The sequence below is a fragment of the Triturus cristatus genome, chromosome 2_2 (genome assembly GCF_964204655.1).
Source record: "Triturus cristatus chromosome 2_2, aTriCri1.1, whole genome shotgun sequence".
NCBI classification, from domain to species: domain Eukaryota; kingdom Metazoa; phylum Chordata; class Amphibia; order Caudata; family Salamandridae; genus Triturus; species Triturus cristatus.
This window is the reverse complement of record NC_140582.1, coordinates 1,263,113,173-1,263,139,629: the sequence shown is the minus strand read 5'-3', so window position 1 is coordinate 1,263,139,629 and position 26,457 is coordinate 1,263,113,173. Positions and strand designations below refer to the sequence as shown.

The following is a 26,457-nucleotide window of genomic DNA, read 5'->3' as shown; positions in this document are numbered from 1 at the left end:
TGAATGGGAATGACTGCTACACACGTCACCATCCCTGCACTATGCGTAGCGCACACTCATGCACATCATGTCACAGGCCACTACATAGGACATGCGCGCTGTAAGGCATGACACATGAGAGACCAACTCCCATGTCTGGAGCCAGCATCAGTGCCAACTGACATGGAACCCACATGCAGTGAACTTAACAGTTCACAGGCAAGGTCCCACAACCTGTTACCCACCACCACCACCCATGATGCTACAGTCATTGTTCTCGTGGACAAAGCGCCAGCCTACATTACCTTGTGAAGGAGTGACTACACACAGACCAGGGAACACATTGCAAGGAGGGGAAGGGTGGCAGGGGCGCAGCGCTACACTGGGGCAAACTGGATGGGCACAGCACCTTTAAACCCTGCCAGTGAATTAATGCCACTGTGCCCTTACAAATGCCGGTGACACACAACAACCGCACATGTACCTACCCCCTTCCGCCTGCTGCATCGCCTGTAAGCGCCTCTCCAGGTCTGGAAAGACCACCGGCAGCACACGCCTGTGGAGGTGGGTCAGACGGCGGCGGCCGCGGTTCTTGTGGCTCTCAGGTGAGTCCCCCAGCAGGAGCCGTGCAATCCTCCGCGTCCAGCACCGGATATCCTGCCAGCGTTTCCTCACCTGGGACAGGCTCCGCCTCCGACCATCCACACGCCTCACGGCACTGACGGCGGTCAGCCAGATCTGCTCCTTGGCAGTGGCGCCTACCTGTGAGGAAGTACAAGTGACACCACATCAATACACCAGCCACATGTCACAGAGAGACATATGTGAACATAATAGCTGGTTACTACATGGCATGTAATGCAGCCAACGCATTGCACCTCTGTCATAGGGACATCATCCTCTGGTGAGGGAAAAGGCAGTACGTGCCATAGTGGGTACACAGGTGGAATGATGGCAATGTCACAATCAATGATCAAGGCTCACACTGTGCATCACACCCACCCCTCCTGTCTCAGGGCACTGCTGGGAGGACTCTGCACACCCACCCCTCCTGTCTCAGGGCACTGCTGGGAGGACTCCACACCCACCCCTCCTGTCTCAGGGCACTGCTGGGAGGACTCTGCACACACCCCTCCTGTCTCAGGGCACTGCTGGGAGGACTCCACACCCACCCCTCCTGTCTCAGGGCACTGCTGGGAGGACTCTGCACACCCACCCCTCCTGTCTCAGGGCACTGCTGGGAGGACTCCACACCCACCCCTCCTGTCTCAGGGCACTGCTGGGAGGACTCTGCACACACCCCTCCTGTCTCAGGGCACTGCTGGGAGGACTCCACACCCACCCCTCCTGTCTCAGGGCACTGCTGGGAGGACTCTGCACACACCCCTCCTGTCTCAGGGCACTGCTGGGAGGACTCCACACCCACCCCTCCTGTCTCAGGGCACTGCTGGGAGGACTCTGCACACACCCCTCCTGTCTCAGGGCACTGCTGGGAGGACTCCACACCCACCCCTCCTGTCTCAGGGCACTGCTGGGAGGACTCTGCACACACCCCTCCTGTCTCAGGGCACTGCTGGGAGGACTCCACACCCACCCCTCCTGTCTCAGGGCACTGCTGGGAGACATCAGGCACCCCCCCTGGTACCCCCCCGACAGTACATGGCATGTGTGTCACACCGGGACACAATGCCTGAAGACACAGTCACAACATAGGGAGAGTCTGTGGCAGTGGCCTATGCACTCACCTGATACCCTGGTCGCCCATACAGCATGGGGTACTGTGGGAGGATCACATCCAGCAGAGCAATGTTCTCCTCCAGGGTGAATGGCTGTGTCCTCTCCACAGCCCTTGACATGGTTCCAGGGAATCAGTAGCAGCAGCTTGGTCGACAAATGCAAAGATGTGCAGGCAAGTAATCCCTCATGGGACCTGGCTGCCTTATATGTGGCCTTCTGCCCAGTCTCATGCACAGGAGTACAGAGTGATTGGTCACTCACATTTGCATCCTATGTTTCCACCAATCCCTTCAAACCTAGCAGTCTGTGGGTTCTCTATCGGTTTCATTCTCCTGCATGATGTCAGCCCCACAAACACATTGCAACAAAGTAGAAGAATTCCAACTGACTTCTGCTGTGCACCTTCCAGAACAAAATCGAAATTTGAACCTGGTCGCCATGACAACCAGCATGCATGTAGGCCTTAATACTTGTCCCCTATGTAATTAGGAGAATCACACACAGGTACGGTGCGTTTCCGGGCCCTAGGGCACCCCAAATGCATGGCAACGGCCCGTACATGCATGCCTACGTTCAAAATCACTATGGGTCTGCACGCGTATGCGTACTCGTAGTGGTACGGACCGTACTCACGCATGTACGCTCACTATCACTATGGGTCTGCACGCGTATGCGTACTCGTAGTGGTACGGACCGTACTCACGCATGTACGCTCACTATCACTATGGGTCTGCACGCGTAAGCGTACACGTAGTGGTACGGACCGTACACTCGCATGTACGCTCACTATCACTATGGGTCTGTGTACCCGTAGTGATAGTGAGCGTACATGCGAGTGTACGGTCCGTACCACTACGAGTACGCATACGCGTGCAGACCCATAGTGATAGTGAGCGTACATGCGTGAGTACGGTCCGTACCACTACGAGTACGCATACGCGTGCAGACCCATAGTGATAGTGAGCGTACATGCGTGAGTACGGTCCGTACCACTACGAGTACGCATACGCGTGCAGACCCATAGTGATAGTGAGCGTACATGCGTGAGTACGGTCCGTACCACTACGAGTACGCATACGCGTGCAGACCCATAGTGATAGTGAGCGTACATGCGTGAGTACGGTCCGTACCACTACGAGTACGCATACGCGTGCAGACCCATAGTGATAGTGAGCGTACATGCGTGAGTACGGTCCGTACCACTACGATTACGCATACGCGTGCAGACCCATAGTGATAGTGAGCGTACATGCGAGTGTACGGCCCTCTCACTATGGTTCTGCACGCGTATGCGTACTCGTTGTGGTACGGACCGTACAAATGCCTGTACGCTCGCCATCACGATGGGTACACATACGGCAGCACTCCCACAGTGATTGGGGAACATACACAGGCCCTCTTAGCAGCAGTACGGCGGTTTGTACACATCACTGTGGTGATAGTCGACACACAGGTAGGAATAGGGCGGACATACTTGTCCATGGATGGACATACTTGTCCAGGAATGGACATCAAGGCATCGTCTGTGCATTACTACATGTGTGGGGCACAGGTGTCACAGGCTGTGATGTGGAACATGCCTCCTGAGTGGAGGAGGCACCAGATGTATGATGAGATGTGTACAGGTGTACTGTGTGAGGGTGCCATGTGTGCCAGGCATGCCCTTGACTCCTTTGACATGTGTGCATGTCGTACTGCGCACTTGGGGTGAGCGTCACTGGCATGGCACGGACACCAACACACAGAAGTGTCCCATGATGCCCGGTACAGGGGTCATGACACATGACTTGTCACTACCCACAGTGCACAATGTGACTATGTCATTTATGTGTCCGGGATTTACATCAGGTTGATGTTGTAGCACCCTCAAAAGCTGCAGCCGTTGCAGCAACCAACATGTGTCTGTGTGTAGATTGTCATTGCACACTGTTCCGCACACCATGCCACATGTGTTATCGGATGTGAGGTGCACATGTATGCATGGGACACGGAGTAGCGTGACAAGGCCATGTCAGCATCCTCACAAGGAATGTGTGGTGAGTCATGACATGTGCACCTTCATGGCAAGGTGTGTGGGCAGGCCTAGTGTAATGTCATGTGACCTGTGGCTCCGGTGTTCCGCTACCAGTCTCCACAATCGGCATCCTACTTCTGCTGATGTGTGGGTGTATGTCACTCCTGTCTTGCGTCGGGCTGTTCACTTGCACTGGGACACAGCTATTCCCATGGCGTGGCATGGGGAGGTTCTCAATCTCCGTGTGTAGCTGGGTCTTGGAAGGAGTGTCACCTTGCATCCATACGTGTCCTGGGCATGTAGCACATATCTGACTCCCTATGTAGCATGTGTGTATTGCCAGATTTACATGTGCTCAGTAGACATGAGTTGTTGTCGTAGTGCACTCACTCTTCCTTGTCACTTCCAAATTACTGCAGAGCGCCGCCTGTTGCCCGAATAATTCCAGACTTGGCTGCCATGCAGGAGAATGACAGGATCCGGCTCTACCGCTTCACCCAACCGTTGATTTTGGAGCTGACCGCGAGACTGGCACCACACCTGCAACCGCAGCACAGGTATCCTACGGCACTGACACCCCAGCTGAAGGTAATGGCTGCCCTACATTTTCTTGCCACGGGTACCTTCCAAAATACCATAGCTCATGTTGGTGGCATGTCCCAGAGCATGTTCAGCGGTGTGCTGCATGATTTCTTGGAGGCCATGTTGATTCACCTGGATGACTTCATCAAGTTCCCAACCCCTGAACAGATGACAGAGGTCAAGCGTGGATTCTATGCCCTGGGAGGGATGCCCCATGTCATTGGGTCCATAGATGGTACACATGTAGGTTTGGTACCACCACACGCACGGGAGGTGGCGTACCGAAATCGGAAGCACTACCACTCCATCAATGCCCTTGTGGTGTGTCTGTCCAACATGGTGATTTCACATGTCTGTGCTCGCTTTCCAGGATCAGCACACGATGCCTACATCATGAGGCGTAGCGGGATGCCTGATATGATGATGCAGCTGCGCAACGAACGGGCATGTGTTGTTGGTGGGTACAGTCTGTCTGTCCTGTATTCTGTATAGCCGAGCAGCACGACCGCTTCGCCAGTTCTAACGATATCCATGTGCTTTCCATGTAGGGGACGCTGGCTATCCCAACATGCCTTGGCTGCTGACACCTCTCCGCAACCCCATCACGCCGGCCCAGCTCCGCTACAACACCGCCCATGGCCGGACAAGGCGTGTGATAGAGAGGACGTTTGGCATGTTGAAGAGCCGATTCCGGTGCCTCCACAAGACCGGCGGCGCACTCCCATATGCCCCGGCGAAGGTTTGCAAGATCTTCATGGTCTGCTGCATGCTGCACAACATGGCAGTTGAAAGAGCTGTGCCACTCATCCTGAATCAACATGACGAGGACCATCCACCCGTGGAGGACGAAGGGCTTGGCAATGGGGCTAGTGATGTGGAGGATGTGGAGCCGCAAGAGGACATCCGGACTCGGCTCATACGCGACTTCTTTGCTTAGTGGTGAGTACCAGTGTCTTGAGTGTGCACGCCTTGGTCCCCGTGTGGCATGCGTTGTGATGTGTGTCTCCACCTGCATGTATGGCACGTGAGTCAGAGGTGTGTGTGGGTGTGTCACTGGAGTGATGGTGGCAGTGATGGTAGTATTTCCCCAGTCATAATTATGACCTAGCATGTTGTCATCCATACATGTGTCGAGTAAATGCACATGCAAGTGGCTGTGCTTTTTGTGGCTGACTTCTTGTGTGTCTCTCTTCCCCAGGTACCTGCGCATGCCATCTGCTGGTTGCATTGTTGTGGCACTGCTATTCCTCATGGACATGGCATCGTGGGCTGACTCAGCGTTACTGGCACGGACACGTTTGGAAGTCTCCATGGGGTAAGGGATGCATCAGGGGTGTATTGGGTGTGGCAGTTGTTCACGATGTGTGCACACTGCCCCGGTCGGGGTTTGGTTCCTCTGCAGACATGGGGCATCCCCATGGGACACGACATGCAGCTGGGTTCACCAGAATAGATGGGCTGCCTGGTTGTCAGTCATCAGTGATGGGATAGTGGATTGTGATGATGCCATCAATGTGTGTGACACTGCCCTCGGACACATACGGTTAACAATTGCTTGACATGGCGTGGGACTTCCACATCAGCGGATCTGTGGTGTATGTTAGGCTCTCCGTGTGCAGCTGTGGGTATTTAGCTGTTGGCCGACGCTTGTGTGCCAGTACCATGGCTATCACGCATTTGTGCTGCAGAAGGGGGGTGCCAGTGTTGGACCCACATGTTACTCCACATGAAGTGTTCATGTGTACTTCAAGTTGCCTCTGCAATCCCGAATACATGACTAATAAAGGTGTCCCTATGCCTCCAAGGTGCCTCTTCTCAGTCAATGCTGGTGTGTTGGCACGGTGCATCCAGCATGTCTGGCATGGTATCCCCTGATTGTGGCTATGTGTCAATGTGTCGACTGGCGAGATGCAAGCTGTGTGTGTTGGCTGACACTGTGTATTGGGCATGATGTCCATGACTGCGTGGGTATTGTGACATGTGCCATCCCCATGCATCCAACGTTGGCCAGGCCCCCATTATCTGCATCCACCGGACTCAAGCTTGCAGGACATGGTTCTGCCACCTGTCTACACATACCTGGGTGCCCCCCAGGACACTGGCCAGGATCCCTGACCTCTGCGCATGACTGTTGCTGTACTGAGTGTGTGTGTCAGCACGGTTGTTCGGCCACCCCCTCAGCTGGTTGTGCCCATCACGGGTGTGTATGGTGCTCCATGTCTGTCTTGCCTAATAGACTGGGACCCATGTGTCCTGTGCCAGACTCAGGCCCCAGGGTGTGGATGGTTGAAGAGAACAGATAACTCAGGCATGTTTCGACTTTACAAGACACATGTTAGGTAATAATGCTACCAGCAGGCATCTACTCTTAGTAGTGTGATTTTATAGGGGGGGGGGGGGACAAAGTGAGGTGCTTTCCGGGATTATGGAATCCAAAGTTCAGTAGGGGAGTTGGTGTCCTTGCCATTGGAAATCCTCAGAGTCCATGCCACAGTCTTTGTCAACATTGGTCAGCCAGTGACCAGCAGGGCCATGTGGCAGAGAATGTCTCTTGATGCTGTGATGCCGTTGCTCCAGTGGGCCAGGTGCCAGGCCAGGTGTCCTGGGAGATGGTGATGTAGCAGCCACCCTCACGGTGCTTTCCGTGGACGACCCGGCCTCCTGCGGGGAACATCACCAGCAGGCCGTGACGACGTCTGGGATGCTCCGTCGGATGTTTCCTCCTCCTCCTCCTGATCCCTCCCTGTGGGTGGTGATGTTCTCCGCCTTCTGGCACAGGGAGGGTCGGCCATGGTGTCGGCCATCCGACGGAGTGTAGCGTGAATCCCCTGGAACGCCGTCACTTGCTCAGCCTGTCTGTCCTCCATCCTCCGTTGGTGTACCAGTAGACAGCTATTAGCTCCGCATGTTGCTGGGCCTGCTGGGTCTTGATCCCCTCGAGGACGGACACAACCTGGGCCATGCCCGTGGTGTCCTGCCGGTATGAGTCCAGGATGTTACGGACATGGGAATATACCGGATCCCCAGCCAACTGGTCAGGCTCGCGCCTCCGCCGTCCTCCACTCCCACCACCCCTGCCCACTTGACACCGTGTCCCTCCTGGCGAGCCTGGCTGCATTGTGGTGTTGGGGCAGGGATCCTGGGTGTCTCCAGGGATGTGGCAGGAGTGGGGGTGGTGGTTGGCACGGTTGTACCTGACGCAGGTGCTGCAGGTGGTTGGACACCAGAGGGGCCAGGTCGGTCGAGGTCGTCCGCAGAGTGGTGAGAGTGGTCGCTGCCGGTGGGATCGGTCTCCTGCAGATCCGGGTCCTGTGAGTGTTCCCCCCAGTGTTGGGGGGTGCAGCACGACGTTGACCTGTGTGTGAGAGAGACAATGTTAATTTTGGTCCATGAAACATCCATGTTTCATCAGTTTCAAAGTTGGCACTTTTCCTCTTGGAATTAGGATCTGTCTTGCATTCCACTCACAGTGCACTTGTGCATGGGTGTGTCCCTTGGGCACCACTTTGGCCCCTTTCACTATGTGTGGCACAGTCTTACTTGCTGCGTCAAGTGTGACTGCAGTCAGCAGTGGAGTGTGCAGGTGTGGCGAGCCATGCATTTGCGCCTTCCTTGTAGCACTGTACATGTGCACATGGAGTGGATCCACACACTTATACGATGCAGGTGGCTATCCTTGTGCTCGTGTACAGGTTGTGACATGGCCCTGCGTTTGGCCCTGATGAAGAGGGGGGGTTCTTGCACTGGCCACCCATGTCTACATGCACGCGGTCCACCTGCTTACGAGCAGACATTCCCACACACCAAAGGACTAATTTGCTCTCCCTGTGTCTCCCTCCTTCTCTGTCCCCCTCTCCCTCCCTCTCTGTCCCCCTCTCCCTCCCTCTGTGTGTCAGCCTCCTCCCTCTGTCCGTCTCCCTGTGTCTCCCTCCCTCTCTGTCCCCCTCTCCCTCCCTCTCTGTCCCCCTCTCCCTCCCTCTGTGTGTCACCCTCTGTCCCCTCAGCCCAGCTTCCTGGGCACAGACTGTTAGCAGATCTTTGAGTGGCCCTTGGCTTGTTGATGTGAGTTTGGTTCTGGTCTCCAGGCACCCATTTGGTGTGATGTGTGTCTGTGCGCTGCTGCTGTGGTGGTGTGTGCTGCCACTCTTTCACAATGTTGGCTGTTCATTAGCTGCCGTCATGTGCAAACCAGTGCCTTCACCCCCATGTGTTGATGCAAGGCGTCCGGCATTTGCTGGCAAGTCATTCCTGTGTTGGGACACAGTGTTTGTCTGGCTGTGACCTAGGCCATATGGGCAGAGGGCATTGTTGTCTGCTTTGGAGTCGCACTATGTGATTTTCGGTGTCCAGCCTCCCGCCATCCGGGTTACCGTGTCATGTGTTGTTGTCTTCTGTGGCCTGTGACTTGACATTGTCCAGCTGGGTGCATGGGGCATGGTGGCAGCAGTGGCATGTGCCTGCTCATGGAGTGTGGTTGAGTCATGCGATGGCTTGTGGTAGTTGCGTGCCTGTTAGTAGTTTTGGTTGTGGTTGCAGTTCCCCCCATGTGAGGTGCGTTGTTTGTGTACTCACCCGGGTCTCGGAGTCCTTCTAATCCTTCAACTGCCTCCACCGGCAGTATGGCCATCACCCTCTCCTCCCAGGGATGGTACTGTACGGGTCTGCGGGAGGGCCCTCCTCCGGTGGCGTTGGCATGGTCGAGTTCCTCCTGCCTCTTGGCTCTGACCCTCCTCCGCAGATCGTACCACCTGTTCTGGCAATCCTGCTTGGTCCTCCTGGTGTCCGCAACGGCATTCACAGCATCGACGATGGTCTGCCACATGGCTGTTTTGGCAGCCTGGCTGGTGTTTCTGACCAATGTTCCAAAGATCTGTGGCTCGACTCTGAGGATTTGATCCACAAGGACCTCCAACTCTCGGTGACTGAACTTTGGATTCTTGGTAGTGGGCATGGTGAGGGGTGTGGGTGGGGATGGTGTGGGTGCGGGTGGTGTGTGGATGTTCGGGATGTGTGTGGATGGTTGTGTGTGTGTGTGAATGTGATGAGAGGGTGTTTGTGAGGGTGGTTGTGTAAAGGTGTGCAAGTGTAAGGTGTGGTGTAGCTTGTAGTGTGGTTCTGTGGTGTCTGGCAGCAGTGAGTCTGTTGCAAAGGCTCATGGTTTGTGTGTGCGGGCCCTTTTTATTGGTCCATGGGTGGGTGTGGCAGTGTTTGAAGTTTGGGTGGGTGTGTTATAAGGAGTGGTGGTGTATTGGGCCTCTGTTTGTTTTTGGCAGTTGCAGGTCAGTGATTGTGTTATTTTAGTGGTTGGTGGCCATGTTTCGTGGCTTTGTGCCTTTCGAATGGTGTATTCTTGTGTAGTTTTGTTTTGTCCTGGTTGTGTACGTGCGTTTTGAGCATGTGTACGGTGTGTACATGGGCCATTTGGTTGTAGGGTGCTGTCCTTGTGTGTGGCTTGGTACGAGTCGTACATGCGGTGGTGATGTTGGGGCCTGGGGTGCGCTCCGTACTTAGGAGGTTGTGTTGGAGGTAGGACCGGAACGTACTGGGGTGTACATAGACGGTGGTACGACACGTACTGGGGTGGGGGTACGACTGGAACGTACTGGGGTATCGGTAGACGGGGGGTACGACACGTACTGGGGTGGGGGTACACGGGGGTGCGACACGTACTGGGGTGTGGGGGTGTACATTGACGGTGGTACGACACGTACTGGGGTGGGGGGGTGTACATTGACGGTGGAACGACACGTACTGGGGTGGGGGGGTGTACATTGACGGTGGTACGACACGTACTGGGGTGGGGGGGTGTACATTGACGGTGGTACGACACGTACTGGGGTGGGGGGGTGTACATTGACGGTGGTACGACACGTACTGGGGTGGGGGGGTGTACATTGACGGTGGTACGACACGTACTGGGGTGTGGGGGTGTACATTGACGGTGGTACGACACGTACTGGGGTGGGGGGGTGTACATTGACGGTGGTACGACACGTACTGGGGTGTGGGGGTGTACATTGACGGTGGTACGACACGTACTGGGGTGTGGGGGTGTACATTGACGGTGGTACGACACGTACTGGGGTGTGGGGGTGTACATTGACGGTGGTACGACACGTACTGGGGTGTGGGGGTGTACATTGACGGTGGTACGACACGTACTGGGGTGGGGGTACGACTCGAACGTACTGGGGTGGGGGTACACGGGGGGTACGACACGTACTGGGGTGGGGGTACGACTGGAACGTACTGGGGTATCGGTAGACGGGGGGTACGACACGTACTGGGGTGGGGGGTGTACATTGACGGTGGTACGACACGTACTGGGGTGTGGGGGTGTACATTGACGGTGGTACGACACGTACTGGGGTGTGGGGGTGTACATTGACGGTGGTACGACACGTACTGGGGTGTGGGGGTGTACATTGACGGTGGTACGACACGTACTGGGGTGTGGGGGTGTACATTGACGGTGGTACGACACGTACTGGGGTGGGGGTACGACTCGAACGTACTGGGGTGGGGGTACACGGGGGGTACGACACGTACTGGGGTGGGGGTACGACTGGAACGTACTGGGGTATCGGTAGACGGGGGGTACGACACGTACTGGGGTGGGGGGTGTACATTGACGGTGGTACGACACGTACTGGGGTGTGGGGGTGTACATTGACGGTGGTACGACACGTACTGGGGTGTGGGGGTGTACATTGACGGTGGTACGACACGTACTGGGGTGTGGGGGTGTACATTGACGGTGGTACGACACGTACTGGGGTGGGGGGGTGTACATTGACGGTGGTACGACACATACTGGGGTGGGGGTTGGACTGGAACGTACTGGGGTGTACCTAGACGGGTGGGGGTATACATACACGGGGGGTACGTGTCGGACGTACGGGGGCTGGGGGGTGTGTTGGGCGCGTATGCGGGCACATGTCTCCATGGTTGCTATGGATGTTCGGTGCGGACGGTGTTTTTTTCCATACGGTTGTACGCTCGGACGCACGGGATGGATCGTGATTCCTCGGTCGGACTTGGCTTTTCACGTTTGTAAGGTAATTCGTCCGAGGACGTGTCGGACACATTTTCCGACCCGAGGACGTGTGGGGAATGATTCCCAGTGCGGTTCGTATGGACTTTTTACCATGCGAATCGTGATTGCGAGTTCGTACGGCACTTGTACGATTCGTACGGTAAACAGACCCGATACGAGTCGCACGGGGATATTTTTTGCCGGATCGTGATCGGCACCTTAGTGTTTCTGTAGGTCTGGAACAGGGTGAACCCAGAAGTCATAGGGTGTGTGCCCCTGCACCGCTGGGTCTAAAATACCCAGTACTTCACTATTAATGCCCTTCTAAACAATAAAAACCTTTCTATCAAACTCGCTGCCTTACTTTGCTTAATTTCCTGTTGTAGAGTCTCTGATGTTAAAGCTCCTGAAATATCTAATAGATCATACAACATGTTCTGAGTCAATTTTGATCTCTTTAAAAGAACCAAGACCATGTCCGATTCCATCTTTTACCCTCGTTTTGATTCTTGCCCTAAACTCTGCATGGTTGATTGTATGAAAGAATATGATTCTAGAATGAATTCTCTTCACCCATCATTTGTTTGTTGTAACGCTTTTCGCCCTAAGTGGGATGGGTATTCCCAGACGTGGGACCCGTGCTCACTACGCCACTGGAGTCAAGCTATCCTGGCTGATGACGGCTGATAGCCAGAAACCAGTCCTAGGATGCTCGATTCCGGTCCAGGGAAGACATGGCTTGTCAGTTCGGGCTGGACTGTTCCCATGAGGCACAGGGTCAAGACTGATTTGCATATGGTCATGTCTGAACTGGGGTGGCGTAGTGGGCAAAAGAACGATGGATATAACCCAGATCTCTTGACTGGGGGAGAATGTCTGCATTGTCAGCATTCCGTCCATCATTTGTTTGTTGTAACGCTTTTCGCCCTAAGTGGGATGGGTATTCCCAGACGTGGGACCCGTGCTCACAACGCCACTGGAGTCAAGCTATCCTGGCTGATGACGGCTGATAGGCAGAAACCGGTCCTAGGATGCTTGATTCCGCTCCAGGGAAGACATGGCTTGGCAGTTCGGGCTGGACTGTTCCCATGAGGCACAGGGTCAAGACTGATTTGCATATGGCCATGTCTGAACTGGGGTGGCGTAGTGGGCAAAAGAACGATGGATTTAACCCAGATCTCTTGACTGAAAGAGAATGTCTGCATTGTCAGCATTCCGTCCATCATTTGTTTGTTGTAACGCTTTTCGCCCTAAGTGGGATGGGTATTCCCAGACGTGGGACCCGTGCTCACTACGCCACTGGAGTCAAGCTATCCTGGCTGATGACGGCTGATAGCCAGAAACCGGTCCTAGGATGCTTGATTCCGTTCCAGGGAAGACATGGCTTGGCAGTTCGGGCTGGACTGTTCCCATGAGGCACAGGGTCAAGACTGATTTGCATATGGCCATGTCTGAACTGGGGTGGCGTAGTGGGCAAAAGAACGATGGATTTAACCCAGATCTCTTGACTGGGGGAGAATGTCTGCATTGTCAGCATTCCGTCCATCATTTGTTTGTTGTAACGCTTTTCGCCCTAAGTGGGATGGATATTCCCAGACGTGGGACCCGTGCTCACTACGCCACTGGAGTCAAGCTATCCTGGCTGATGACGGCTGATAGCCAGAAACCGGTCCTAGGATGCTTGATTCCGGTCCAGGGAAGACATGGCTTGGCAGTTCGGGCTGGACTGTTCCCAATGTTGCACAGGGTCAAGACTGATTTGCATATGGCCATGTCTGAACTGGGGTGGCGTAGTGGGCAAAAGAACGATGGATTTAACCCAGATCTCTTGACTGGGGGAGAATGTCTGCATTGTCAGCATTCCGTCCATCATTTGTTTGTTGTAACGATTTTCGCCCTAAGTGGGATGGGTATTCCCAGACGTGGGACCCGTGCTCACTACGCCACTGGAGTCAAGCTATCCTGGCTGATGACGGCTGATAGCCAGAAACCGGTCCTAGGATGCTTGATTCCGGTCCAGGGAAGACATGGCTTGGCAGTTCGGGCTGGACTGTTCCCATGAGGCACAGGGTCAAGACTGATTTGCATATGGCCATGTCTGAACTGGGGTGGCGTAGTGGACAAAAGAACGATGGATTTAACCCAGATCTCTTGACTGGGGGAGAATGTCTGCATTGTCAGCATTCCGTCCATCATTTGTTTGTTGTAACGCTTTTCGCCCTAAGTGGGATGGGTATTCCCAGACGTAGGACCCGTGCTCACTACGCCACTGGAGTCAAGCTATCCTGGCTGATGACGGCTGATAGCCAGAAACCGGTCCTAGGATGCTTGATTCCGGTCCAGGGAAGACATGGCTTGGCAGTTCGGGCTGGACTGTTCCCATGAGGCACAGGGTCAAGACTGATTTGCATATGGCCATGTCTGAACTGGGGTGGCGTAGTGGGCAAAAGAACGATGGATTTAACCCAGATCTCTTGACTGGGGGAGAATGTCTGCATTGTCAGCATTCCGTCCATCATTTGTTTGTTGTAACGCTTTTCGCCCTAAGTGGGATGGGGATTCCCAGACGTGGGACCCGTGCTCACTACGCCACTGGAGTCAAGCTATCCTGGCTGATAACGGCTGATAGCCAGAAACCGGTCCTAGGATGCTTGATTCCGGTCCAGGGAAGACATGGCTTGGCAGTTCGGGCTGGACTGTGCCCATGAGGCACAGGGTCAAGACTGATTTGCATATGGCCATGTCTGAACTGGGGTGGCGTAGTGGGCAAAAGAACGATGGATTTAACCCAGATCTCTTGACTGGGGGAGAATGTCTGCATTGTCAGCATTCCGTCCATCATTTGGTTGTTGTAACGCTTTTCGCCCTAAGTGGGACGGGTATTCCCAGACGTGGGACCCGTGCTCACTACGCCACTGGAGTAAAGCTATCCTGGCTGATGACGGCTGATAGCCAGAAACCGGTCATAGGATGCTTGATTCCGGTCCAGGGAAGACATGGCTTGGCAGTTCGGGCTGGACTGTTCCCATGAGGCACAGGGTCAAGACTGATTTGCATATGGCCATGTCTGAACTGGGGTGGCGTAGTGGGCAAAAGAACGATGGATTTAACCCAGATCTCTTGACTGGGGGAGAATGTCTGCATTGTCAGCATTCCGTCCATCATTTGTTTGTTGTAACGCTTTTCGCCCTAAGTGGGATGGGTATTCCCAGACGTGGGACCCGTGCTCACTACGCCACTGGAGTCAAGCTATCCTGGCTGATGACGGCTGATAGCCAGAAACCGGTCCTAGGATGCTTGATTCCGGTCGAGGGAAGACATGGCTTGGCAGTTCGGGCTGGACTGTTCCCATGAGGCTCAGGGTCAAGACTGATTTGCATATGGCCATGTCTGAACTGGGGTGGCGTAGTGGGCAAAAGAAAGATGGATTTAACCCAGATCTCTTGACTGGGGGAGAATGTCTGCATTGTCAGCATTCCGTCCATCATTTGTTTGTTGTAACGCAATCTAGAATAAAGGCATACCCAGTTCTTTTAAAGGTGTAGTTGCCTGGTGAGTCCGATTTTGTTCGGCCATTACATGCCCTTAGTGAATCTTTTAGTGTGAGGGAAATCATCTGGAGCATCAATGGGATCCAGGCCTTAGCTGACAGAATGTTGGTCTCTGGAATACTCCAGTGTGGATCTTCTTCACTGGGGTTGCCTCTGTTCAGGCCGTCCAAGGGTTCAAATTTGCAATGAAAATCACCACCAAGAATCACTAAAAGTTATCAGGGATGGTAGACAAGAAGGCTGTTACCTCATCGAGAGTCCTTGACTCTTTGCTGCAGCTAACCGGTCTAGAGTAGACATTAATTAATGTGATTTTAATCCTTGGTGGAAAAATACTATAGATACATAGGATATCATTTGAGTGTGTCTCCATCTGTTTTGCTACACAACCCAAATGTACACTGACCCAAATAAAGAGCCCCCCTGAGGGCCTACCCTTCCCCCCGATGTAGCAGCTACACTATATGATGCATAGCCTGATCTAAAAATGTCTGCCCTTGCCCAAGTTTCCTGGAACATACAGACCTCATGCTGTTCTACAAATTCCCATATTAGAAACAAGTCCAGCTACATTCCAAGATGATACCCCCAACCTTGGTGGGCCCAAATGGCTATCTGTGCTTGTGGGTGTGGGGGGTAGTGAGTATAAGGCCTCCTCTGTAAATAGTCGGGTGCCTACATAGTCTCATTAGGTAGGTTTAAAGATTATCTACGTATTTTAACCTCATGAACCATGTTAACTCCTTCCATATCGTCTCCACATGCCTTCCCATGGGTCCCACCTCACCTGGGTGACATGCTCTGTTCAGGGACCTCCCCTAGTTGATAGACTCTCCCCTGGTGGTCCCTTTGGCAATAGAATTTCTCTAACTGATGCCTTTCCGGTACAAGTCAATCTACTCCCTCTAAGACCCCATATCTGTTCATTTTTGGTATGTTAAACAGTAGCTGCCTGGGCCATTTGTAATCTGAATTAGCAGTTTGATAGTTCTTGTTCAGCATTCCCCTCTCCCATCCATTCTATCTTCTAGATTGCGGGGCTCTCTCCAGATAGTAGAAGTAGCTCAACAGAAGGACCCTTATGCCCACCTTCTGTCTATAATCGTCCCTTTCCTATGAGGGCTCGGGCAACCGATGGATTTCTAAAATGTATCATGATACAGTCCTCCTGTATATCTTTCGGTCTCCAGCTTACCCATCCAGCTCCACATGTCAGGAGGATCTCACCTGCATCCTTGTAGGAAAATTGCCTCTGTTTAGCTAGCCAGAACATGCATTTGTTTTTTAATTCTTGATGTGATTCCCTGTGCCCCCTCTCAAGCTCTGGTAATCCTGTTAAAACGATAACATTTTGGGTTTAATCGGGTGGGAGATTAATACATGGCAAGTCTGGCCTTTCTTCACTGGCTTCTTTACATCGAACTGATCCTACCCCCTTCCATTGGCTGTGTCCCAGGCATTGCCTGTTATCGTGTGCTCACGGGGTAGCTGGATTTACCCTACTTGCGTTTATGGAGCACTGGTTAGCCTGAATTGGGGCAGTTGAACGGATTGAATTTTGTATAGGTGGGGAATCAACTCTACAGGGTGCAGCTAGTGCGTCCTGACAACTGACATTCTCATTCCCCCTAGTGATTACTCCTTGATTGGCTACCCAAACCTCAAATAGTGATGCCAGCGCGTCCACCCGTGTTATCAGGGATTTGAGCTCATCCTTCACATTGGCCCTGACTTGTGCATGTAAGAACACCACCAGGTTTGTTACCCATGCTGGGTGCTCGCTGTCTATTCCTGGGCAACTAGCTGTTCATCCCTCCCCAGTGTCACTGGTGTCCGTTGTTTCTTCTGCACCCTTTTTCCGTTTTGCCCCTGATCTCACAGCTGGCTTTGATTTCCCTTTTTTTACTGGCCATGTTGGAGCAGCCCCTGGATACAGATCAGCATTAGGTAGGTCACCTGTAGACACCTTCTCCTCTGTCCGCATCTTGGCGGAGTCACTCACTAACCAAGGTAACTGAAGTACGTTAGGCATCAAGATCTGTCAAGGGGAAAGCTAAGTCCGGAGTTAAAGATAGCCGCCTTTCAGTTAGTTCAATTTCACCGACAACCACTCCTACAGCCCTCTGGAGCATCCTGTCAATAGAGGTAGTTTGTACTGAGGACGAGGTTTGCTGGAGTGTCATTTGCTTTTTGTCAGTACAGGTTTGCTTCCCCGTTATTCTACTTATTTTCAGTACGTTAGTGCATGAGGAGACACCTTCTGTAATTAATACTCTTGTGCTTATTAGATATCAGCTGGGGAAAGATGTTGGACAAGACTTGAGGTGAACCACACAGTTGAATAAGGGGCGCAAGGGCACAGTATATGTCCTACAGGGGGTTGAAGCACTAATCTCAGTCCGTGCAATGTATAGGCACCTGGTGCAGGCGATTCTGGGGGGAAAACTCAGGGGGGTGTACCAACCTCTTCTGGGCTCTGATGGGTGCAGACGGGCCTGCCCTTGTCCCGGGCACACCCACACGCGTCATGGGCTGCGCGAGCCCTGAGTAGTTTTTGAAGCGCCTTCTGGCATGAGAAGGAATATTGGTGGCTCCAGCCGCAAAGGCAGCTGGGGGATGGAGTCCACGTGTGGCACGGCAGGCGGTGCAGGTGAAGTTGCAATGATGGGCTAAAGGTAATAAAATATTGAGCCTTCTGCCAACAGCCATCATTCCTAATTCAATCCAACTGGCAGGGACATGGATCGGACTCAACATAATGTCGTTCTCTGCTTTAAGCTACAAAATCACAGAATCATAGAATCAACTCCAAACTCTATAAATCAGGATCCCCGCTTGATCCGGCACCACCTGATATCCTAGTAAAGGGCGGTAACACCCTTCGGTTCCACTCTAATAGTCATTCTCAATCACCTCCTGGCAAGGGGCAACATCTTTTCAGCATGAAGACACGCTATAGTAAAACTTCTATTAAAAACTCCCAGGGCCAATCCTCTCGTGGTAGAAAACTACAGACCTATCTCACTACTCCCGGTAGCAAGCAAACTAAGGGAAAAACATGTCAACAAACACCTCTTCGGTTTCTTAGAACCTCATGCCATTCTCCTTCCTACCCAGACAGACTATACACCTAGCAGAAGGACTGAGACCGCCCTGTTAGTAGCTACCGAGGAACTTCGGTCAATTACCGACCAAGGCGGCTCGGCAGTCATTAAATTGTTAGACCTAAGTGTAGCCTTCCATACAGTTTCACATCCAACCCTCATCCAGGCGATGATGTAAGCTGAAATGTCAAGTCAGCAAATGCCCTAAAACGACTAGAGGCCTTCCTGGACAATAGAAGCTTCCAGATATGTGAAGAAGCCTTCTTCTCAGCCATCCACCCACTTCCTGAGATCTACACTCTTTAACCTTTACATGCTCCCCCTGGCAGAGATTTTGTCTACACGGCCTCGCCCTAGTGTCATATGCAGATCATCATGGCCCTTACACCAGAATCAGGGAGAACTTCCATCCAACGTAACTCTTGTCTAAACCAGGCCACTGACTGTAGGTCCGTTAGCAGCCTAAAACTCAGTGGCGAAAAGATGGAGGTACTTGTGGTAGGTAACAGCCTTTCAAAGTGGACGAAACTGTCATTGCCAGAATACCTAGGAGAAATTCAAAAGCCAGCCTAGGCAGTAAAAAGACTGGGTTTTTGGATTGTTGATGGACGCACAATGGAAACACAGGCCAGAAAACTTGCTGGGTCCTGTTTTTGCATTCTGAGAATTCTTAGACAATTCCTTAAGATGCTACCACTATCCACCAGGAGACTATGGAAACTCCCTTTATATAGGTAGCTCAAAATATGTGGAAAAAAGATTTCAAGTAGTACAGAACGCTGCAGCCAGGATTCTAAATATAATTCCCAAACATCAATCAGCATTCTTGCGCTAGCTGCTGGTGCAGAAAAGTATTCAATTTAAGACACTGTGCATCGCCCATCAAGCCATACATGGGAGAGGCCCACTCAATATTCAGAAACTAATCCCCCCTACATTCTAAGGAGGCCTCTACATCTGGGAAGCTAGGGCTCCTGGTGGTACCTAAGGTCAACAGAGCTAGGTGTGGCAGTAGATCTTTTGCGTACTTCGTCCGTAAACTGTGGAACGCTCTCCCTGCTGTCCCAAGACAGCAGCAGTCTAAAGCCAGTTTAAAAAAACTCAACTTTGTTAAGACCGGGACTAGTCTGTAGTTCATTAGGTAATCTGGCTGTTGTCATCAGCTCTAGGAGGCCCGGTTCAAGTAGCTTCACGCTATAAAAGTTCATCAGAATAGAATAAAAATGCTTTGATAATGGAAATAAATCCTACTCGTTTAAACAAGGTAGAAATTGACCTCATGTCCTAATCTTATGGGTTATAATTGACTTTCACATATAAGGTACATCTTCATCACTGTGTTCTTACTAGGGCTGTCAGCTAAAGGAGGAGTTTTCTTCCTTGGCTTCCGTAATCTCACAGCAATTTATATGGTGATGAAAAAATGGTGTCCTTTGTTTTTCCAGAAAAAAAATGAATTATGTTTCTGACAAGGTCAGAGATATTTTGTGCTTTGGAGGGAGGAGACAGAGAAGAATTTTTTTTTTTCCAGGAAATAATTGACTTTAGTGACTCATGAAAAATCAATGCATCTTTGGGAACTTCAGATGGTTCAAAGATAACAAACAGTAGTCTAAATATTCAGATTTTTCTAGGTTGGGAATAATTTTTTTTTCTAAATTTAAAGCTGTTATTTTTATATTGATCTGCTATTATTTAATCCTTTCAGCACTGAATGATGCAGATAGAAATTGACGGTCACATTGCACAAGTAGTCTTCTATTTCGACTAATATTTTCAATTTTTTCTTGTTCTTTAACATTATCTCAGGGAGCAAGAGTCATATGGTGGAGTTTGCACTAAAAACTAGTCAGAACTGGAGAAATAAATTCATTCCTGTAATGTTTTAGTAATTTGCCTCCCTTGAAATAGCTTGGAAAAAATGAATACAAGCAGAAAAAAGCAAACAGCAGTAACTGAGCTCTTATTTTCAATGTACTGATAACTATGCCTCCTTAGTTGAAATTTGTGAAATTACCAAAACATCACTGAAAATGACATGTTTCTTACATAAAATGCCAGCCTTAGCATTTTGCACTATGATTAGCACAAAATGAGTCCTCACTACCATTTTTGACACTGAATAGCTATTTGTGTTAAAAAATAGTGCAAAATCATGCATGAAGCAAACAACAGTCGACCGTATTCAGTTTGTTCACATTCTTCCTCAGATTTCCTAATTAGTTCTTAATCCCAAACAAAGTCTCACCCACAAAACATTTTGTATTGATGTTGTATTACAATTTTAACACCTGTGATGCTGGAAATGACACAAAATTACACTGGCAACATGAAATGTGGCTCGAGACAACTCTCACTCTCGCTTTACATTTTCAACCAATTCAATGATTTCCAAATGTATTTTTCTTGTGGTATCTATAAGCTATATCTACAGTTTATTAGACTACTCCTCTCTAATCTAAAAGGTAAAAACCTTATATGTGACAGTTATAGCTGTAAAGCAGCCTTGTAATTCATATTCATTCATGGCGTTGACATTTTGTTTCATCTACGCTGCCTCCTCAAGATTATGGAAAGTTTTGCGTTCAAGAAAAAGGAACACACATTTTGAAAGCAAGTCTTTGTCAAAACGACTTCAAAACCATGTCCTTAAATTTCCAAACCAGCAAATTCAAAAACAAAGCAAAGAAAGGAACACTTAGCAATTAAAAACACAAGTGACTACTCTTTAGAAAACTGATCTCGATGACAGAGATCCTGAAGCCATGGTCGGTACCGTGAATACCCCCACCGTACATACATATTTATTATATAATTACACGGTAACCATAAAGAAATTTCACTTTTTTCTCAATTGTTCTGTATAAAATTGCCTTGTTAATCTTTAGTGCAATGTTCCAGAAAATGTGGACCAGGCTTCTACAGTAATAGTTTTCAATAGCGTTAGCCCTAATCCTTGGTTAGAGTTGTGCAAATACATTTTTCTTGTTTTTGTAGACCTCTGTCAGGCATACTTTGAAACCATTTTTCTAGAAGTTGTTGAAGCAAAGAGCTCAATTTACTTATTTTCGTTTTTATGAATAGTATGTTGATATGTCCCCTCCACTGCCTGAAACATTTCTTGCGCTAATGTCTGTTCACTTCCAATTCTAGTTTTGGGTCAAAAAGCTCTTGCTTGTTTCATGTCTGTTTATCTCACATGTGGACCTTTCCCTGTGAAAACTGGCGAATGCTTTACAAATAAATAAAATAATCTTTCTAATGTTACTTTAGTATCGTATGTATGTATATAATGATGTATAGCGCAAACCTATCCAAAAGGTAGCAGAGCCCTGCCCATGCTCAATTGTGTTGGAAATTGTGCATGTAGAAAACAAAATCAGGTTCATTTACATTAGACAGGGTGTACATGGACACCGGTGATGGAGCTGTAATGTTATTGTGTGGGTCACTTAGAGGTAACCAAGACAGACACTTCTTATTGTTCAAGTAGACACATTTTCAGGAAATATCTTTTTCATGTTTTCTGCTGTTTGCATTTCATGCACTTGCCTCTATTTGACCAAACTGCGGTAAAATGAGCAGAATGCAAGGGTTATAGACCTGCTCCAGCATTTACCGTTGGGTTTGGTATCAATACTTTCAAATAAAAAAGACCAATATAAACAATTTTATACAGGATTCAAGATACTGCAATGTCCATTCTTCATATTACTGGGCATTCTATTGCATCAAAAATTAAAACTCACAATAGGCACTCAGTTAAGAGAAATTAGTAAGAACCAGAAGGGTTTTGGCCACATAGATACATTGTTGATAACTTAATAGATGATCTTAACAGGTGTGTGGTGAATTTCTTTTTGTTTTTCTATTGAGTTTGGTCAAATCAAATTTGCCATAGGAAGTTTACTCTTTAACAGTCAACTCCTACAATATCTAGTTTTGGAGATTTGGAACCAATGTTTTCATTCAATATTGTTCTTGTGGGTGAATGTTCCTTTGGACCTTTTCAACTTGTTTCTAGGAGTTGGTGAAGAAAATACATTTCCTATGTTTGTTACATAGAATCAGTTAGAGAAACCTCTTTAGCACACTGATCTTGTAAGATGAAAAACACAACTTATTGAGTTCTAGTTTGCTGCATACCACCTAAAAGGTACTTCAAACAATTCCATCTGACTGGAATTTTTGTGTTTAGAGGGATCTCTTCAAATGTAGCTAACTTCTGTCCGTTAACGGAAATGTTGCTGCCCAGAGCTATTTCCATCCCTGGTCTTTCATTGCTGCACTTGATACAATGTACTTTTCTGAATTCGTATGCCTAGGTTTATCGCATTTAGATTCTTTTTTATAGGTTTATTGGTTGTAAAGTTCCTTAACTTGGTGTTGATTACAAATGTTTTTTTTCATTAAAAAACACATTAACTGAGAATATTAATGGAATCTACCCACACTAATGGGAATACATTTGTGAATCTGAAACTAAAGTATTCTCAGATTTGACTATTGTAGCTGTTACTCTGCAGGTTTTCTCTTTTTTCTTAATATAGGTTTTCAATGTACAGAGCTTGATTCTGAAAGAAAGTCATAAACATGGACCTGCAGGTTTAGTGCACATGGGTGGAAATCTACTTCTTTCAGCAATTCACAGGTACACCTAAAAATCCGAAACGATTGTAAGTGTCAGGCCTATATCTTGAAAACTTTAGTAAATTAGGTTTTCTCATGCAAAAGCATACACCTGTATATTTTCACATGAGAAAATTATAGGTATTACTGAATATGAACTTCCTGAACACAACAGTTTTGGGCGGGGAATGGTCCTTTCCAGTTCCAACTTCACTTAATTCTGCCCCTTGCAGGCCCCATCCGTGACCTTTGCTAGGGTGGTAAGAGGTCAGAGAACAGTTTGCAAATGCCCATAAACTTATGTAAGTAAATTATTAAAAGGGTGCAAAACCAACTATTCTGAATTTGAAAAGTGGCTTTGCATCTGCAAATACAGCTATGTGCACATATGAGTCTGGATTAAACGCACAAATAACTTTAAGATTTGGGTTTCTAGATTGTGGCATAAATAGTTGTTGTGTCTTACAGCAGATGCCCCGGCATAGATTTAGCAGTCTATTCAAAAAAATGTTGGCAGAATGTTTACCTCCATGGTAAACAAAAACTAGACTTAGATCCGTATTTTCCAATTAAATTGTAATTTGTCATCATGCCAACCAATAAACTGTCAAACTCTTATAAAAGACATGGGACAGACTGGCACATTGTTTGAGAGCATGTGTCCCAAGTCATAGAACTAATTGTAATTTGTTCTCTGAAACGTAGCAGGTAAAATCTGCATTGACTAGAGCATTGGCTGTCCTATCTTTCTGACAAAACTCTTCAATTCAGTTATCACAGATACCTTTATATTTCATCACTGCCAGGGGAGGCGTTGTTGTCTTTTGAGCCAAAGTTTAACCACATTAGCCACACTTCCTCCCTTTCCCCATTTGTACAGTATTTTGTTTGTACTTCATTAGAATACATTACTTAGCACTTTGTGCATGTTTGCAAATGATTGCTATTGTGAAAATCTAAATTGCATTTCACTGATGATTTATAAAGCATACACCACAACCTGTTGCCTCTCTTAAGGTTTAAGCAATTAAGTGTTATTATTGCCCATCTGAATAATACTAATTTTATTTATTTCAGGAGCAGGAAAGGCAAAATCATCACAGCTCAGGTATCTGCAGTTAAGTCATTTTCCAGATATTTACATAAATCACAGTGACACTTGTTTATTAGTCATTATTTGTTACCTAATTTATATCATGAAATAAAAAATCCTTTCTCATCTGGATAAATGGTCCCAAATCTTGCAAAGTTGGAAAATAAATAGATATTTTTCACTTATTGTAAACTGGTCAAAGGGAACATTATGGAGACTTAAGAATGCATTTAGCTGACCCCAATATTAACTGCAAAATATTTAGCAAAGATGGGAAAGATGCACCCTCAAATACTACATTTGAGTTGGATTTTCAAAAATCTCCAACTATTATACAAATAATCTCCACTGAATTAATTGCATGAGCTTTTTTTCCTTTAGAAACGTTGAGTGTAATGTATTATTATTAGATGCATTAACAATCCAATGCTTACATTTATATAAACATGATAGTATATCGTTACCAACGGTCATATTTGAGCATTTTGGAGTGGAACAGAAGTTTACAAAAAACTGTACCTTAACCTGCAGCCCATCAGGGACCTTTAGAATGTATTTGGCACCAGAAAGTAATTCTTAAAATAGTTAGTTTTTTTCAAAAATCTTTAGTGGGAACCCTTGGCTCAGGAGGCGACAAAAAAAGGGGTCATTCAGTTAAATAATTAACAGTGTTATCCAAAAGGTCACAAACATGGAGAGCTATTTATGTAAACCAAATATGTTTTTATCAGGTTTTGGTAAATCTAGTTAAAATGTTCAAACATTCTTCTGTTGAATCTCTTTTATTAAGTTAGCTCAAGCAGGTTATTCCTGAAAAATTATTCTACTTGTATCTTACATTGAAGTAAGACGTTGTTCAAATAGTGAATAATAACATAAACTAGTATAAATGAAAATAATGTATGAAACTTGCATTAGAAGCCAAAATTTCTATCTTTGTATGTACCTTGTTAAAAAATAAGTTGATTTTGTAGACTTACCAGTAGAAAGTGTGCATATCAGGTTGAAGAACACAATTTGAAATGGCACGTGCCGCAGTTCCATTCTTCTACGGACTGCACAGCATAGAGCCCTTGCAAAACTGATCCTTCTCTAGCAGAGGGCTGGGTATTCAGACCCCACCCCTCCCCAGACCAGAGGTTGTGAGGTCATGGAATCTTTTTGTGGTCAGGTCTAGGCTGAGAATGTAGGGTGTCATTTCATACATATGTGTGCGGTCATTCAGGTCAGGCCCATATTTGGTGATGGTGAGATGTGAGCCTTATGAATAGGTTGGACTATGTGTGCACCGCAGACTGATATGTATGCGAGATCTTGTAGACAATTATGGAGCAGAAGTAATTAGGCAAAAACAGAGATTGGGAGACAACGTGCAAGAGAGCATAGGGTTTTTCAAAAATTGTGTTTATTGAGTTGTTAGTTGCTTTGGAAAGTCACAAATAGATAGTAGAACCAACCCCCTCATTCTGTGGTGTTAACAACACAAGATGTACAAGAAACATTTTAAAATGTTGGGAGAACTATCTGCATCAAGGGGGAAACAAGTGGTACTTCTTGGATGAGTGAGACATGAATCATATGAATGACCCTGTCCCTTGGAGAAAACTGAAAGTTTCTGCAAAGGTTTTGCAGCTCACTTATGCTGCTTGCCGATGTAATGGCTGACAAGAAAGATGGGCCATATTATCAAGGAACGGCGATAACACCAGTACATGGACTTCTATGGGAATTCACAAGGGCATATTATCAAGCCCAATATAGCCGCTTTAGCAGCAGTTTCCTGCCACTAAAGCGGCAATAATGTTATCGCTGTTTCTTGATAATATGGCCCGAAGTCTTTCATGAAAAAAAGGTTGTGTCAGATGAGGTCATGTCTGTGGTGGTTTATGTATCAACCTTAGCAGGACCAAGATCGAGTTGCAACAGTCAGTGGGTACTTAACACGAGGAAATAGATGCATTTTGCATATGCGAAGCCCATTGTGTGTCTCTGTCAACCAAGAGTACGACTCCCCTGCCTGTTCTGATTGTCCGTAATTTCCATGAGGACAGTCATGCGCCTGGCAACCCCAAGCCCCAGCTGAGTCAGGTGAGGCATAAAAATATTCACTGAGCATGAGATAATGTTCATGATGTGTAACTGTACACATTTGCGGAATCTTAGCCACTTGCTCTTGTACTGGGGTCTAGTGGAGGATTACGTAGGAAACATTAGGACCTCCAGGTTTTCAGACGAGAGACCTAAATGTGTGCAGATTTCCTCCTCAGTAACTGTGTGCCAAAATGAGGGATAGTAGGTAGGGCAACAATGCTATCCTTTTCTCAATGGGTATCTTCCCTCTGTCGGAGGCTGATGTGGACCTATTAAAGGCAATAAAACTGGTCCAAACATCTTACTTGGGAAGGCCTCCTGTTGTGATCTGTGTTTAGTACTATGGAATGCTCTCCATGTAATAGAATGCTGTGATGTACTTGATGATGTTCACGCATTCCAGTTGGAGATAGAACAACGGAGTAACGTTGGTGCTGTACTGTGTTACTGGCTGTATGTCAAATAAATCCTTGACATCAACTTTCCTGAAGAACTGACTCTTCATTACACTGGCGACGAGTGGTTAATGCCTGATTGGGGACAGGTAACGAGCTGAAGCACCAATTCCCCTGCCTTTGGACTTTGGACTTTAAATACGAATCGTATTTAGTTGCTCCGACTATTTTTGGGATCGAACGAAG

At 48.4% G+C, this 26,457-nt stretch overlaps 1 protein-coding gene across 1 annotated transcript in view; it reads right to left on the bottom strand.

The window, feature by feature from the left end:
* The window catches only part of LOC146863560 (uncharacterized), a 61,049-nt gene extending 36,247 nt beyond the window's left edge, over nt 1-24,802 (bottom strand). The window contains exon 1 of the mRNA XM_085643187.1: nt 24,706-24,802. Coding sequence (XP_085499313.1) covers nt 24,706-24,769 — 64 coding nt within the window. The 5' untranslated portion in view covers nt 24,770-24,802. The remainder of the gene's footprint in view (nt 1-24,705) is intronic.
* Nucleotides 24,803-26,457: the final 1,655 nt, after the last annotated feature.